Source organism: Alexandromys fortis, unplaced genomic scaffold, assembly GCF_014885135.2.
Source record: "Alexandromys fortis isolate MF-2015 unplaced genomic scaffold, M_Fortis_MF-2015_v1.1 scaffold_152, whole genome shotgun sequence".
Lineage (NCBI taxonomy): Eukaryota > Metazoa > Chordata > Mammalia > Rodentia > Cricetidae > Alexandromys > Alexandromys fortis.
Genome location: NW_026068045.1, coordinates 2,618,233 through 2,634,565, shown reverse-complemented (window position 1 = coordinate 2,634,565; position 16,333 = coordinate 2,618,233). Strand labels below are relative to the sequence as shown.

The 16,333-nt window shown below is 52.5% G+C and overlaps 1 protein-coding gene across 1 annotated transcript in view; it reads right to left on the bottom strand.

Moving 5' to 3' along the window:
- The window catches only part of Kcnn3 (potassium calcium-activated channel subfamily N member 3), a 147,041-nt gene extending 137,396 nt beyond the window's left edge, over positions 1 to 9,645 (bottom strand). The window contains exon 1 of the mRNA XM_050118747.1: positions 8,400 to 9,645. Coding sequence (XP_049974704.1) covers positions 8,400 to 9,359 — 960 coding nt within the window. The 5' untranslated portion in view covers positions 9,360 to 9,645. The remainder of the gene's footprint in view (positions 1 to 8,399) is intronic.
- Between the last annotated feature and the right edge of the window lie 6,688 nt (positions 9,646 to 16,333).

Genomic DNA, 16,333 nt, shown 5'->3' with positions numbered 1-16,333 from the left:
ATGCCCAACAAGCCGACTCCACAATAACAGATAGCAATTGGCATATTTTTTCACACACCATTTGCATGTTATTCCTTGGTATCACCAAGGCTGTGTTCAGAATCCAGCTCCAGTATCTTGTGACCAGGCCTTAAGGTGGGAAGAACGGCTCCCCGGCACATCTTCCTCCACCCAACTACTGTTGGTGCCCCCTGGTGCCTGGCCGGGAGCATGGCCTTATGTCCTAAGCACGGTGAAAGAGTCAGGAGAGCCTTTTATGGTCTGCTAAGCACCCCTCTCAGGTCTTGAAGGGAAACTGCCTTCTCCCAGTGGCACATTGGGCAAGATGCAGCCCTCACCATTGGCCTGGGTCTGTCCCAGGCCAGCCTCCTGACTGGTTCCTTCCCTAGAGCCCACAGTCTCTTCCTGCCAGATCATCATGTGTGCCCTGATCTTCCTCTCAGCCTCTGGCCTGGCCCCGTGGGTCTATTTTTGTACTCTCTCCACCTGTCCAATATGGACGTCCACACCCAATTAGCTATGCCCAGGCCACAGACTGCCAACCCTGAGTGAGGAGACTCCAGAGGGCCAGGCCGGGCCACACTGAGGTTCATAAAGCAGTAACACTGGTGGCACTTGTTTGAGAATAAAGGCAGGGTCGCCACGTGCTCCCCTCTTCCCGAGATCTTTCCTCTCACTAGAACCCCATCTTCTCCACCTCCATCTGGAAAGTGTGCACAGGTGACGTGGTCACTTGTATCCAGGCTTGGCTGTCTAGCAGGCAGCTGCTGAGGGTCAACGCATGCTTAACTCTGGGCTCTGGGCTTTACTACAGGGCGAGGTTACGGGCACCATGCTCTCGGAAGAGGGCCAGGCACTCCAGGACAGACAGACATCTTGAGTACTAGGGTCTGTGCTTCACAGAGGATGCTGCGTGCTGCGGTACAGGGAAGGCTGCTGGTGTTACACTGCAGAGAGATGCTGGGTGCCATGGCATAGGGAGCATTTGGGACTCCCTCTTACCGTCTGAATAAACAGGCTCAGGGTTCAGCAAACTCCCACCACTAGCAGCTGCTGAGTTAAGATATGAACATAGATTCTGACCCCTTAACTGCCACACCAGGCCATAACCAGGTAAGATCATTCTTGAGGGGGAAAAGACCCCTGGATCTTCAGGGCTCAGGGCAACTCCATCGTTGTGCCCACACCCCTGGCAGGAGTGTTTTGATCCCTGCTCGGAACCTCTCAAGACGCGGCACAGCCCCCAACAATTTTCACAATTTTCTCTTTCCTCCCATCTGCCTTTGTACACACATCCTAGGATATCTTCACAATACCCTGCATGGCCAGTTATGTTTCCCACACACTCCATCCCCTCTGCCTACAGTTCTCACCCTCAAAACTGAGTTACTTTCCATTACAGCTCTGGTCCTTCAGTGACTACCCCATCTTCTACAGGGAGTCCCCAATAACTCCAGCCCGAGTTACTGTCTCCCTCATAGTGTTCCCAAGCACCATAAACCATCCACCCTGGATCAATGTTGTCTGGCTGTCTGACTGCCCACAGGATACCCCTGGGGAATGTGGCTTTGAGGACAATGGCTCAGTCAGTCCTTGTGGGGGAACATGGCCTGGCGGCAGAAAAGGAGTGCATTTGTTAAGTTTGAGCGAGTTAAGAACGATCACAAAACAAGCAAGAAGCACCAAGTACCAGTACCTCCTTGGGGCTCCTTAAAGAGAGAGCAGGCCCTCTTCAGCACTGACTGTGCTGGCTGCACCAAACAAAGGCACAGATGGAGCGAGAGAAATGGACTCAAGAAAGAAAAACATTTTAGAATAGACAATGGAGAAATCCTCAGAGATTCTCTGGGTTGGGGGGAAGGGAGGGAGGGAGGGAGGAAGGAAGGAAAGAAAGAAAGAAAGCAAGCAAGCAAGAAAGAAAGAAAGAAAGAAAGAAAGAAAGAAAGAAAGAAAGAAAGAAAGAAAGAAAAAGTTAATAGTGTAGCAGAGCCCTGAACTCCATCCTGGAACCATCTAAGAAGGGGGTCTAGTGGTTCTCACAGTGGGGCTGTAATGGCTCTGAGCCGCCGTGGGGACCATGCCGGGAAGCAGATGGGCTCTGCCAGGCAGATATACGATATTGAGCCCCCTCTGCCTAGTACCACCTTGCAGCCAGCACAGGAAAAGGAAGGAGATGACTAAGAGAAGATCCAGGCAAGAGGGAACAAGGTAACATGGATATTTTGGGGCCCCAGTGGCTCTCAGGTGGCAACGGTGCTGTGGTAGACACCTACCACAAGCCTCTACAAGGCAAATTCTCATTTTTCCCTGTAATCTCCACAACAACATCCTCACAATTTATCCAGGGTCACCCTGACAGTATACGACCACACCCCCATAGAGAAAACATCTCAAGGACCCACCATGGGCCTGCCCACAACCTCACCCTGAACCCAGGCTGCAGAATTTTTTTTCTGGGTCTCTCCACCAGCAGCTCCCATTCCAATCAAGCCCTTCAGCCTGTCTCTTGGTCAAGCTTCTCTTGCCCCAACATTTTGTATCTCTGGTCTCTGGCCCATAGACCTTGATCTGTGTTTTCTAAGAACATATCAGGGTACCTTGTTCAGCCTAGATATAGTAGGGAGGGTTTTGGACCTTCCCCACAGCAATGTGCCTTACCATCTCAGAGGAGTGGATGGGGTGGGGGGAGGTGAAGGGAATGGGAGGAGGGGAGGGATTGGGTACTGGGATTGGTAGGTAAGATGAAAAAAAGATAGTTTGTTTTCTTTCTTTAAAAGATAAAATTTTAAAAAAAGAATAAATCAGGGATGGGGGCACGGGGGGGCCGTTGGTTCAGTCAGTCAAACCTCTTCCATACAAGCATAAGGACCTGAGTTCAATTCCCAGGTATACACATAAAACCAGGGTGCAGGGGTAGATGGGATACAGGTGAGGGCAGACACAAGAGCCCTTGAGCTCATAGGCCACTCCACTAGCTGACTCGGTGAACTCCAGGTTCAGTGAGAGACCCTGCCACAAAATCAAAAAGACAGCCAGCACTGACCTCCAACCCCCGTGTGTGCATATGCTAGAACACAGCACACGCAGAGAGAGTACATGAAGCAATCTGGGCAGGGGAGCTAGTTCAGCAGCGGAGGGCTTACCTAAACATGTACAAGGTTCTGCACTGAAACACCACAGTGGAAACACACAGAAATACAAGCAAACCATCCGCCGCTACCAGCACTGAAGAGCTTAAACTGGGGAGTCAAAAGGGCAGGGTTCTTATCTCAATACCACGCCCACCGGCAGCGTCAGCTCAGTGAGAGATTTCATCTGCACAGCATAGGGTGCCTCCAGTACCACCTACTTCGAGGACTCTGGGGTGTAAAGTCATCTACTTAAGAAAAGGTCCTCTCCTTCCCTCGCCTGTCACTCAGCAACGATTCACGCAGGAGCAGTGTGGGGCAGAAACAGTGTGGTCCCTGCCCCCAGCCTCCCCTGACTCCCGAGCATCTGGGGGTGGAATGACAAGGGGAGGGGGCCTTGAAAACCCATTAGCCTCCTCCGGACTTCCCGCACAAGAAAAGGCACTAGAATTTTCCTCCCCACGGCTCCTGAGAACAGCGCAGTCTTAGAATTTCCCACCCTCATGATTTAAAGAGGAATTGAAGGCTTTCTGCTTTCTCTCTCTCTCTCTTTGGGGTTCTGAAAGAAAAACAACTACCAACAAATGCTCTAGTGTCCTCCTGCCACTGAGCAAAGAAAGGGAATACTGTATCAATATATAGCCGCCCTCACAACCACACGCGCACACGCGCGCGCGCGCACACACACACACACACACACACACACACACCTCATTTTTCCCTCACTGTGTTTCATAAATAACTGGCCCGGTACCTAAGCTCTCTGCTCTGATTTCACATATCCACTGGAGCCGCAGAATCACAAGACAGGTTACTCAAATTTTGTTGTTTTTCTCTACCTAATTTTTTAAAGAGGATCTTTTGAGGATGTCCTCATACATCCTCCTTCCTGGAAGCTGAATAAGGAAGTAAAGGGCCATGGAGTGGCTTTCTAATTAGCTTATTCAGGAGACAAATGCCCAGCCATTGTCTCAGTGCCCGGACTCATGATACCGCCTGTTGGGAAGGGAAGTCTGTCCCCAGGACAGTTATAAATAGTGGGGTGACATGCAAGGGAAAGCGTATGACATCTTAGCAGTAGCCGTATAGGTTACAAAGGTTTGACTTCTTTGCTCACTGTCCACAAAGAATATAAACAAATGGTCACCATGGGGGCAGGGTTGTGGCTGCTTCACGCTTTCGGATCCGCTTGCCCTCCCCTGGGCTGGCACTGCCAGTATGCCCTGCGACAATAAAATACAGACCTGAGGCCCTTGGCTACTGGCTCTCAGGGTCCTGCCTACAGCCAAAGTCCCCCTTTTCAAATCAAGTCTCCTGCCTTCACATTCGGGGAGGGAGGGAGGCGGGCATCCTGCAGGGGGTTCACCCAAGGGTCTGCCCTATTCCTATCACCCCAGCATGCCTGAAATCACAGTTACTTGTACCCCTAAATCCACCAGAACCCATGGTCCAGTGACCACTTGCCTAACCTCAAGTAGCACTTGGGCCTGAAAGGAAAAGGCAGGGCTGTCCGTCCTGTGAAGTCTGGTACTCTCTGCCCTTCTGCAGCTAGGACCTCTCTTCCCAGGAGGGCAGAGGATCAGAACTGAGGTTCTCGGGGTGTCGGGGATGTGCTCAGTAGAGTGTTACCTACAGTGTGAAGCTGTGGCTACCACCTCCCCACACACACCCTACAAGGCCCAAAAATAAATCCTAGAATACTATCAGTCACTCCAGCTGAAGGCTGGAGGGGCTTCTCTGTTCTCTGTGAGGCCAGAAAAGAGATAGGCCTAGTCACCACCATTCTCTGAAGAGTATTCATTAGAGACCTCTTCAAGGTGCCCAGCAGAACTAGTAGCCTTGGGTGGCAGCTCACTGATTGGTCCAAAGAAGGAAAAGTAAAAAGAAGTGAGAAAGGGCACCAGGGCAGCAGACAGGGGTTCCTGTATCTGCTTCCTAGTGACTGGACAGGCAGGGGTATCAGAAGGAGCAGAAAGAAAAGAAGTCGAGCAAGAGGGACAAGGGGCAGAGACGAAGCTCAGGCGGATCCCGAGGCCGGGGATGGGGAAGCTGTTGGAGACTGTGCAAAATCCATGGAAACAGACAGCTGCTCAAGCAGCTACAGGCCAAGGCCTGATGCTCTGTCAGGCTGTAGAGGAGGAAGAGCAGGCCAGGCTCTCCCAGTAGAGAGAGAATTACTGTCCACTCAAGGCAACAGGGCTGTGTGGGCCAACCCAGCTCCAGAAGAAAATAGAGAACACGGTGAGAAAAGCACCTAAATCCCCATTGCCCTAACCCTGCGCGGCAGGAGGAACAGAGAAGGGTGGGGAGATGGGGGAGAAGGAAGGCAAGCAGGAACAAACTAGAGTCTCATTCAGTTCAGAGACAGCCTAGTACCTCTGAGGGCCTGGGAGGCAGCCCCCTCCCTGCTTAGGTTTCCACCTCCCGTTCTCAGTGGAACCTCCCCTCTTTCCAGTGCCATCGCCTACAGCCTGTGAGGGTGGGAGCTGGGAAGCACTTTGTCCCCATTTCTCAACCTCCTCACACTGGCTCCTTGCTGCAACAACTCTGAGCACGCTCAGGTATCTGCCTCATTGCTCTTCTCCCAGCCACCCGGGGCCTGCGTGATGCATTACTCCCCCAGCAGCAGACAGCAGCCAAGGACAGGTGAATAGAAAGGTGTAACCTTGTGAGATAAAACAGAGAACTTCGAGGCTGGCTAAGGCACAGGTTACAGACCATCAGCCATTTAAGCAGAAACAGCCACCATAGATGCAGGATCACCTGAAATGACAGGGTACCTGGTCTGGTCTTAGCTTCCAGAACCATCAGAGCCAGGCAAGCACGCAAGACCTCCAGCCAAGGAGAGTCACTCATCTGTCCTGACCCTCTCTGAGCTCTTCTGTCCCCAAAGCCCATCCCCCACCCACCCCCAAGACTGACACCTCTCCCCAACAGCTGCCTCATGTTTGAAGATGGTCTCCAATCAGACCCAGATGCTTTACGGAACTTTTCTCCTAACTCCAGAGGCAGAGTTAGACTACAGAGGAAGACAGTATCTCTCTCCTTGGTCATCGCAAGGAGCTATGGAGGGCCTCGAGCTCATCTGACTCACTATCCCCACCTGGAAGCTGGAAGGGACTTGCACGTGACTTGTCACACAACAGTGGCCTAGCTGGAACTCCAGCTTTGGTCCCATTCTTCGATATGATCCTGTTTGCCTCCATGGCAGACAGGGATAGTTGCCTTGTTAAACATTCTGTTGTTCCAATTCTGTACCCAAAGTACACAGGAAGTGGCCACCTCACCAGCTGAGGTAAGCAGGAGCTTCTGACCCACTGTCCCCCGGGGTGCCATCAGCACAGAGAAGCCTGTCTTCGAAGTGGGGGAAGCACACCCCTGAGGTCACCTCACCCTGCCTTCACTTCTCGCTTCCCTTCCTGGGAAAGCCTCTTCCCTTGAGTACTCCATCAGAAAAGCTAGCTCATCCCTGCCTGGTGGCCACCCTCCCAACACATCCAGACAAATGACCATGGATCCCATGCTCAGAGCATCTACTCTTAGGGAAAGCTGGTCTGTTAAGAGCCACCCTGGGGAACACTAAACATGCGGTGCCACCCCACACCCCCGGGATATGGGCTTCCATGGGTTTCCCCTAGCAAGGGCTCCCGATTCCCAGGGGTGGTTGCCAGCCATCTCCCAGGCAGAGCACGCAGCAGGAGAGGCGGTTCTGAGAAGGCAGGGGCAGAGGGACTGCAGGCTCTCATTACAGGGAATGACTAAGTGAGCTGGGCTTCCAGGGGAAACCCCACTCTCTGCTCGTGGAGAGGTCTGTTCATCCATGAGCTATTTAGACTAAAGCCGCTCCCAAGTGCTCTGGTTCGAGCAGCCCCTGCAGAGCAGCAGGTCCCTGGAGGACTCTGCCCATGCCGGTTGCCTGACAAGGAGCACTGCCCATCCCGGGTTCAAGTCAGACTCTGGGAATGGGGGAAATCTGATCAGCGACTCCCAGGTTTTTGTGACTAGATCTCAAGAAGGAATGTGACAGTCTCCAGCAGCTGTGCTCTGCCTGAAACAGGCTCTATTTGAAACCTCCAACAGCTGAGCCCCTCCCAACTCCCCACCAGCCAGCCCAGCAAGCCCAGCCAGCCCGTGTCCAAAATGACAGGAATCCACACAGCAAGCAGGCACTCACACAAGTGCACAGAGACACACGTATTCACACAAATGCAAACACCAACAAACTGGGGCCAGAGGGTACAGTGGGGGGAACCACTTGTCCAACAATTCCCTGCATCTCCAAGCCCTCCAGACAGCAGCTTCCTGGCAAGTACAACATCAATAGAAACCCACCTTCCTCAACCTCCTTGCCCTCTGGAAGGAGCTCTTTTCCTCCGACCGAAAGGCTGGGGCAGTGGAGCCCCACACACAAGACAGTGCCTGCCACTATCCATCCAGCGTGAACTCTCACGTACACTCATCTTTATTTATCCCAAGGAGAAGGAGTTGGGGTGGGAGGGAAGAGCCAGGGCTGAGCCGGGGGGCCCTGGCTCCCGCGGGAAAGCCCTGTCATCTCCTAAGGAGAGGCGCTCTCCCCGTAATGCCAAGGCGGTGCCCATCTGCTCTGCCTGGATAACACCTGTAGCCATTTTTATCAGGGCGTGTTTACAAGGCAGTGGCAGGTTTATTCTGAGTCCTCTTTCCTGAAGGAAGGGACTGCTGATTTCCTCCCCCTGTATTTTTAACCTGGTGCCCCTGGGAGAGACTCGCCCTGGAGTCTCCCTGGGAAGGAGTATAGAAACTTGGAAAGGGGGGGGGGGTGCTTGGGGAATGGTACAGAATCCCTACCCCCAGCCAGACATTTATTTCTTTTTTATCCCGGGGAAAATGGAGTGGAGCAGGGAGGGGAGGAAAGGAGGGAAGGCAGAGGGTAATTAATTGGTGCGTTAAGCTGCTGGGTTATGCTTTAGTACGAGTGAGCCTGCAGGGGAAAGGAGCGATTCTCAGAAGGGATTCTGTAATGCTCCCTACAAAGGGAGCACAAATCAGACACAGTGTATGGGCTGTCCCTACAAAGGGAGCAGAGAAGGGATTCTCAGAGGACCAAGGAGGAAAACCACAGGAAGTTAGGGTGTTCCCTGTAACTAAGCAAAGGAAACCTCTCTCTCTCTCTCTCTCTTTCTCTCTCTCTCTCTCTCTCTCTCTCTCTCTCTCTCTCTCTCTCTCTCTCTCTCTCTCTCTCCTCTACATACTCCTTTTGTTGAAGGTATAAAGAGAAACCACAGCCCCTACCTTTGAGTACAAACCCCAAGACAGTTCGGTCTCTATCACCATAACAACAATTCCAAACATCCCAAAAATCAGAGCATAGTCACTCAGTCGCTTTCTCTTTTCAAACAGGGCCCTCCTGTGTCCCAGCTTATAGCCAATGTTTTGGTTTTTCCGCTTGTTAGCTTTGGGGAAGGTGGTGCTGCCGGCAGTGGTGCCAGCATGCTGGTGGTTGTGGGTAGCGTTGGGGTGATGGAGTAGAGTCTGGTGGGCATGGTTATCCTCCCTGGAGGAGATGACAATCTCTGGGGGGTTGCTGGGACCGAAGAGCTGGAGGGGTTGGCCCTCAGGCTCGGCCTCGATAAGGTTTCTGCGAGAGGCGCTGAGGCGACTGAGGGGCTTCATGACCCCACCGCTGTATTTGCAGGAGCTCATAGCTATCTCCGTGAAGGGATTGCTGTCCCGCCGGTGCACCAGGGGGCTGGCCTGCCGGTGCCGGCTGCCTCCACCAGGCCCACTTGTGGCTGTGGAACTTGGAGAGTGGCCAAGCAAGTGGTCATTGAGATTTAGCTGGCTGCCTTGCCTGGAGGAAGGGTGGAGGATGGCAGTGGAGTTGGCCGAAGTAGGAGCCCTGAAAGCCGAGGGAGAGGAGTGCAGCAGACCAGGATGGACAAGCTGGCTCTGGAGTTGGGCAAGCTGAGGCAGGGGATGCAGTGGAGCCTGCTGCTGCTGCTGCTGCTGCTGCTGCGGCTGCTGCTGCTGCTGCGGCTGCTGCTGCTGCTGCGGCTGCTGCTGCTGCTGAAGCTGCGGAAGCTGAGGCTGCAGCAAGGGTCCTGGAGGCTGTTGGGGGACTGCTGGTGGCGCTGGCGGTGGTGGCGGTTGCTGTTGCTGCTGTTGCTCATCCCCAGAGGATGGACAGGGACACTTGGGGTCTTCATCCAGGTCCCCCACCCCCGAGTCATGGAAGTGCCCAGAAGTGTCCATTTTGGGGCCTGGCTGGGTTCCCTGCAGCACGACCCTCCACCCCAAAGCCACCCTTGTTCCAAAGATGACCTCAAAGAAAGCCAGGCATCCAAGCTTCCCCACCAGAAGTGTCTTCGCTCCAGTCCTCTGTCTTTGGTTTGCTTCAGTTCTCTGGGGCTGCCACTCGGGTGTGCATTGTATTGGGCGGGTAGAAAGGCCAGGAGAGGAGCTGGGAGAAGGAGGAAGGGGCGAAAAGAACTCTATTCTGGAGGCGGTCCTCTAGGAGTGTATGAGGCAGACTCAGCTTCACTCCTCGCTGGCTCAATAGCTGCGCTCCCCTCCTCCTGACACGGTTATATGGCAAGCCAAGCCCACTTATTAGCCAGCGGTTTCATTGGCTTCGCTTAACTCTCCAACCCTCCTAACTCCGCCTCCCTCCCAGGCTCCGCCTCCTAGAAGGGGCCTGCCATCCTCCGCTCCCCGCCGGGTGGCAGCGCAACGAGGGCTGGGAACTGTAGTTTTTGTTCCAAGACCCCCAACCCCCAACCCCTCCATACCCCAACCCCTAGCCGAGCAGTTGCCCTGTTTCCTCAGGGAGGTATGGCTAAGGACCCTGAACCCCCACCCCTACCCCGATCGGGGCTGGACGCTGGCGCTGGGGCAGTGGAAAGAAGTGGCAGAGGGCATCCTAAAGAGGAAGCTGTCATCATGCTGGGGGAGACCGGGAACGGAGAACAAACGTTGATTAATGGCCAGCGTCTGTGACAGGTTGTTTGACACATAGGATTCCAGGTACACCTTCCCAAACCCCAGCGGAGCAGAACTCTGCTCTCGTTCTCCGAAGAAGAAAATTAACACACAGAGGCGTTGAGTAAGAACTGCCAGGAGTGGAAGGGACCCTCTCCTCCTGGCAGGGAGAAGCTCACCTACCACGGCCGGAGCACCTGCGCTGAGTGCACGAGCCTGTTATTTCCAAACCTCGCATCAACCCTATGAAATGACGTCATCGTTCTAAAAAAGAAATAAAAGAAGAGAAAAAGAGAGAGAGAGAGAGAGAGAGAGAGAGAGAGAGAGAGAGAGAAACGAAAAGAAACCCACTCAGGCACAGATAAGAAATGCCTCTTTAAGTAAAGGCACTGGGATTTGAACATAGACCCCATGTGCTGGTACCCAGAATACCCCTCTCCTGTGATGGTCAGCACAATGTGGTCGTTCACTAAGTAGTGTTCACATGACGGATAGGAAAGAGCCAAGAGAACCCGTCAAGGAAGAGCCAACTTCCCCTAAGCAGGATGTGTGGAATAACCTGCACCCAGCTTCTTCCTGAACAGCTGGGCCTGGAGTCATCTCAGGGTCTGGAAGGAAGATTGGAGATCCTGGTGGCTCCATGTCTGATCTGCCCCATGGGTCTCTGAGAGTCAGAGCTGGAAACAGCTGCTGGCTTCCCTGGTTCAGAATCCTCCTCATAAAGTATTTATTAAACTCCCTCTGTGTGTAGAAGAGGCTCCAAAGGGACAAGGGCAGAGATGAATTTATCTCCATTTCTAACGGTGGCAGTCTTAGGAATCAGAGGAAAAGAGAATGCTACGGAATTCCTCTAGGCACACCTGGGGCCTTCATGGGGAGACACCTTCCTCAACTTCCCAGGTCCCCACCACCTTGGCCCTCTGTCCAGTGCCTTCCCTAAGTGAGTGTGGAAATACTAGGAGATCCAGAAACACAGAGATGCATATGTGTGAGCATGCGTGTGTACAGGTGCAAGCATACATAGAACATACACACCTATACACGCCCAAGTGTGCTTCCAAAGCATTTCTCCTGAACGGTGAACAGCAAGTGGCCAGGTCAGAGAGTGGCAGAGTTCCCACCAAGTGAGCTCAGGGTCCCCCTCTGAATGTCAGCCCTCACCTCTGTAAGCTGCTGTCAGTCCAGAAGACTGAGAGTTGAACTACTTGCACTATAAGCCACAGGCCCAGGGACCTGATAACGACAATCACTCCTTGCACAAGATTGCTATCAATGATGATGGAGCAATTTACACACACACACACACGCACGCATGCATGCATGCACACACACGCATGAATGCTGCTAATACATTGAGTCATAGCATCGGGGCACCCGTGCAAGCCTAGGGTCTCGCGCCTTCTTCCAGCATGCTCTGCCTGCCCAGTCCCTGTTCTCACGCTCCTCCTTGATTTTCCTCCCTCAATCTGACTCAAGGCTCCAGGTCACATGATTGGGTTTAATGTGCTGTAGTACATTGGTACAAGTACATTGGACTTGGTGAGAGATGGAGATTCTGTGCTGTGGGAAATTCATTTCTAGGCCTGGAAGCTTCTTTACCACACAGGTTGTCTTCTGCCTCCACGAACCTTTCTGAGACAACAACAGGATCCACACAGAACCAGGGATGTCACCATCGTGGATCAGGCTGCTCTCCAGAGGCTCATCTGGGAGTGGTCTAAGACGGAGGCCCGAGCGGCAGCTGCCACCCCTGAGGTCCAGCAATTCCGTCCTCAGAGAAGGTGGATGTCCTGACTCCCGTGCTGACGTCCTGACTCCCTGCTGACGTCCTGACTCCCGTGCTGACGTCCTGACTGACTGCCATGGATGGTTGTTTGGAGAACAAGATGTCCTGGTACTTGGCACCCAGCTTCCTACTCTGTAAATAGACAAAATTAGGGTCCCTGGCTCCTGTAAGCCCATCCCCATCCTCAAACCTCCCTTCTTCACTGTAAACAGCAACCCTGCCCCTCCAGGGTGTGTTGGAGCTTGCCAGTACTGGTTGGTCAGTTAGTTGGTGAGTTGGTTGGTTGCTTGGTTGGTTTGGGACAAGGTTTCTCTATGTAGCCCTGGCTATCCTGGGTCTTGATATGTAAACCAGGCTGGCCTTGAACTCACAAAGCTCCACCTGCCTCTGCCTCCCAACTACTGAGATCCAAGGTGTGTGCCCCTGGGCCTGGCAGTACTGGTTTTTAAGAGCCAGTTCTGACAGCCTTGCCACTCCAGTTCACCAGTGCCACACTGGCAGCTTGAAATCATCTGTGGTGGGCTTGTTTACACCTCGGAATGATGGGCATGTCATCCCAGGCTTGCTTCTTCCCGCTACGTGGCTGTAAGTTTTTACTGGCTGGTAAACCTCCCCGAGGACAGGGCTGCCTCTTTCTCCACCATCGGCTCCAGCTGTTCATCTCCGGAGACTGTTCCTGTTCCCTAGCAATTGGCTCCAGCTGTTCATCTCTGGAGACTGTTCCTGTTCCCAGCACACAGCTGGATTTCTGAGAAGCCCTGGGTCGGTTGATAACAGGCTCACACCCTCCTCTCCTTAGCTCCGAGGTAGGGCAGACCAGGCTTTGTAACTTGAAAGTGTGAAGCATCCAGGATCTGTGCCCACAGAGCCTTTCCAGCTGCCCTGAGCTGCGCGGCACCCGGTGTCTTCCCTCCATTGTACATGCCCACGAATAAGGAATTCCTAGTGCCTCTCCCGAGCCCTCAGCCCCTGTCTATACGCAACAACCCCTGAGTTGCGAGCATCGTGAGACAGTTGAGGCTTTAGCCAGGTTTTTAAGGTTTCTCTGCTGCTGCTAACCAGACGGATAGAAACAACACGAATCTCAATGAGTATCCAAGAAGCGGGGGCTCGTTAAGAGCAGAGGGCAGTCAGTAGAAGCTTCCTGGAGCTGGAGAGGTGACTCAGGGGCTAAGAGCACTTACTGCTTTTGTAGAGGATCTGGGTTCGATTCCCAGCACAGTGGTTCACAAACATCCATAAGTCCAATCGCAAGAGATCTGATGCCCTCCTCTGACCTCTATGAGCATGAAGAACACACATGGTGCACACACACACACACACACGAAACTCACATACAAAGTAAAGTGAATAAATCTAATAAATAAAACTCACTTTAACAGAAAGGCTCACAGTAGTTAGAAAAATGTCTCGGTGGTTATGAGCATTGGCCACTTTTCCAGAGGACACAGGTTTGATTCCTAGCACCCACATGATGCTCACAACTGGCTGTAACTCTAGTTCCTTTGTATCTAATGTCCTCTTCTGGCCTTTATAGGAACTGCATGCAATTGGTATACACAAAAATGCAGACAAAACACCCAAACACACACGGAGATGTTAGAACTGGAGACATCGAGTCTTTACACTGCCCTGGAACAAAAGGATGGCACACTGGGACTCCCCTAACTGTAGAGATGAGGGTCAGGTCAGTATAATGAAGTTTCTTACCTCATGGAGTACTGAAGAGTGGGTGAGGGTAGAGTCCCCAAACTCAGAAGGTGGCCACCAACCAAGCCATCCCCACTACAGGCAAGCCTTCTGTCCACTTTGCCCTCCCTCCAGACTCACTCCTTACCACCCCAGCTTCAGCCTCAGCTCCTCCTGAGTCGTGACATTTCACACCTCTGTGCCCTTCTGCTTGGCATGCCTTTCCCCCAAACCTTCACCCAACACATTTCTCCTTGACCTTCATGGCACAGCTCAAAGGGCTTTTTTCAGAAAATCCTTCCTCCCCCGAACTCCCCAAATGAGAATCAGGGCCCTTCTCCTCTTCCTTTGGGGACTCCCCGTCACCATCAAACAGTGCAATTCTTTTTTTTTAAAAATATTTATTTATTTATTATGTATACAATATTCTGTCTGTGTGTATGTCTGCAGGCTAGAAGAGGGCACCAGACCTCATTACAGATGGTTGTGAGCCACCATGTGGTTGCCGGAATCGAGCTCAGGACCTTCGGAAGAGCAGGCAATGCTCTTAACCGCTGAGCCATCTCTCCAGTCCCCGCAATTCTTTATCTGTGTCCTTATTCCTAACTGCAACCTTCTGAAGGGCGGGATGATCTGTATCTGCCTCCTCCACAGAGCTAGGTGATGTGAGACGCCCTTCTGTGTGCTGTGAATATGTTTTATTACCATTGGTTAAAAAGAAGCTACTTTGGCCTATGGCAGGGCAGAATGTAGCTAGGCAGGAAATCCAGAGAGAGAGGGAGAAAGAAGGCAGAGTCCAGAGAGATGCCAGCAGCAGGAATAAGATGCCAGAGCATGCCAGGGGGCACATGGCAATACACAGATTATTAGAATTTGGTTAATTTATATGTAGAACTAGCCAGTACGAAGCCCAAGTCATTGGCCAAGCAGTTATAATTAATATTAAACCTTAGAGTGATTATTCGGGAACCGGTGGGAGGGGGAAACCTTCGGTTAGAGCTGGGCATAGAGCAGAGGCCTGAGAAAGGACAAAGCACCAGCCTGGAAATCAGGGAGACATCTTCTGAGGGCGAAGAAGAGGGAGTCACAGCACGTCCCCCAACAAGCAATCAGTTTCCCGTTTGGTGAAAGGGGTACTGCAGAGAAGGTGTTCCCGGGGTGTTTCATCTCTGGAACTGTCTACTCTACAGACCTCATTGCTATAAACAGAACTGACCGGAAGGCCATGCCCCGTGGCTCGGGTCACATGCACCCGTTTCCTTGGGAGCAGAAGGCCAGCGCCAGGCAGGGATCTGAGCTCGCAGGCGCTTATTAAAGTGAATTGGAGGCTGGCTGGGTGGGTGATAGCTACAACGACCACCATCTGGGGTGTCTGGAAAAGACAGGGTGCAGGATCTCCTCAGACATCGAGGAAGGGCCAACCCCACATCCCTTAGATGGTTGGATCGGAGACAGCTCTGGACTGAAGAACTCACTCATTGGTCGCATTGTCTTAGCATCTAAGAGCTTTGGTGTTAGGTTAATTGGCACTAAAATCATCAAAACACTCTGATTGCACAGCCCTTTACAGTTTGCACATAGATCACTTCATGTGCACATCCTGGGAGCCCAGGAGGTGCAGGCTGGGGCCTCCGCCCAGATAAACTAAGGCAGAAAGGGCTCGGTGACTCGAGGTCTCGAGGTCTCGAGGTCTCCGTTAGCTATGGCACCTTGTCCCTTCTGCTTCCCATGCCTTCTTGCCTCAGCCTGCCCTCTATCCAGATTCCTCTGCACTCTCCCGCACCCGGACATGCTCTCTCACTTCTGAACCCCTCTCATTGGTTCTCTCTGGAGACATTCATCACCTCCTCCTGTCTTGGCTTTGTCCATGTGCATGACTTTTCTCTCCCGCATCTAATTTGTACCATAAATTCCTTGGTGGCAGGAGCTTAAGGTACAAATTGTACAACACACACACATATTTGCATAAGCACACACACCACACACATACACACACCAGCAATAATCACCCTGGATGCAAAGGGTATATTGCATAAACAAGTCACCCGGTGAGTTTACATGGGAGTGAGAGCTTGGGGAACTTTGACTCTGAGGTCCTTGCCCCTGGCCTGTACCCTGACCCCCAGGGGTGCCAGTTAAAAGTATAGGTCTCCTGTTTCTTTTCTCTGGGTTCCTCTATGTTCAGACTCTGGAGTGAGGTGTGTTAAAACTTAACTATACCCTATCCATAACCTAAAGCGTAAGGTTGACTATAGTGCCTTCTGGCCGCCAGGCCACACACTAACAACTCGTAGCCACGCCACTTATAGCTAGCCAAGGGATCCCCAGCCAAGGGATCACACAGCATCCTGCTTTGGTGAAGAAAGAAATGAAACTGTTGGCTTAGGTATCACTGTGGTAGGAACAAAGATCTATGGCCTGGCCACACCTCGAGTACTTATTGGGACTTATTCTGTGCATATGTGGTGCCAACAGCCAGATTTCAGATCAGTATACCCATTATACAGTTGGAAAAATGGAGTCAATTTCAGCGACAGTGAGCATCTGGCTCTGACTCACAGAAGAGACAAGAGGCCCAGCCAGGAACCCACACAGTCGTATCCTGTCCACTCTGCCTCACCACTGGGCTCCTTCCTCTCAGAGAAGGTGTCCCTTAGGCTTCCACCCCTACCCCAGGACCTCATGGGATCCGCTCAATGACTGGAGAGACTCTGGGGAGGCGGTGAGTTTGCCCTTGACTGTAAAAGCTGGTCCTGCCCTGTGAAAAGACAGG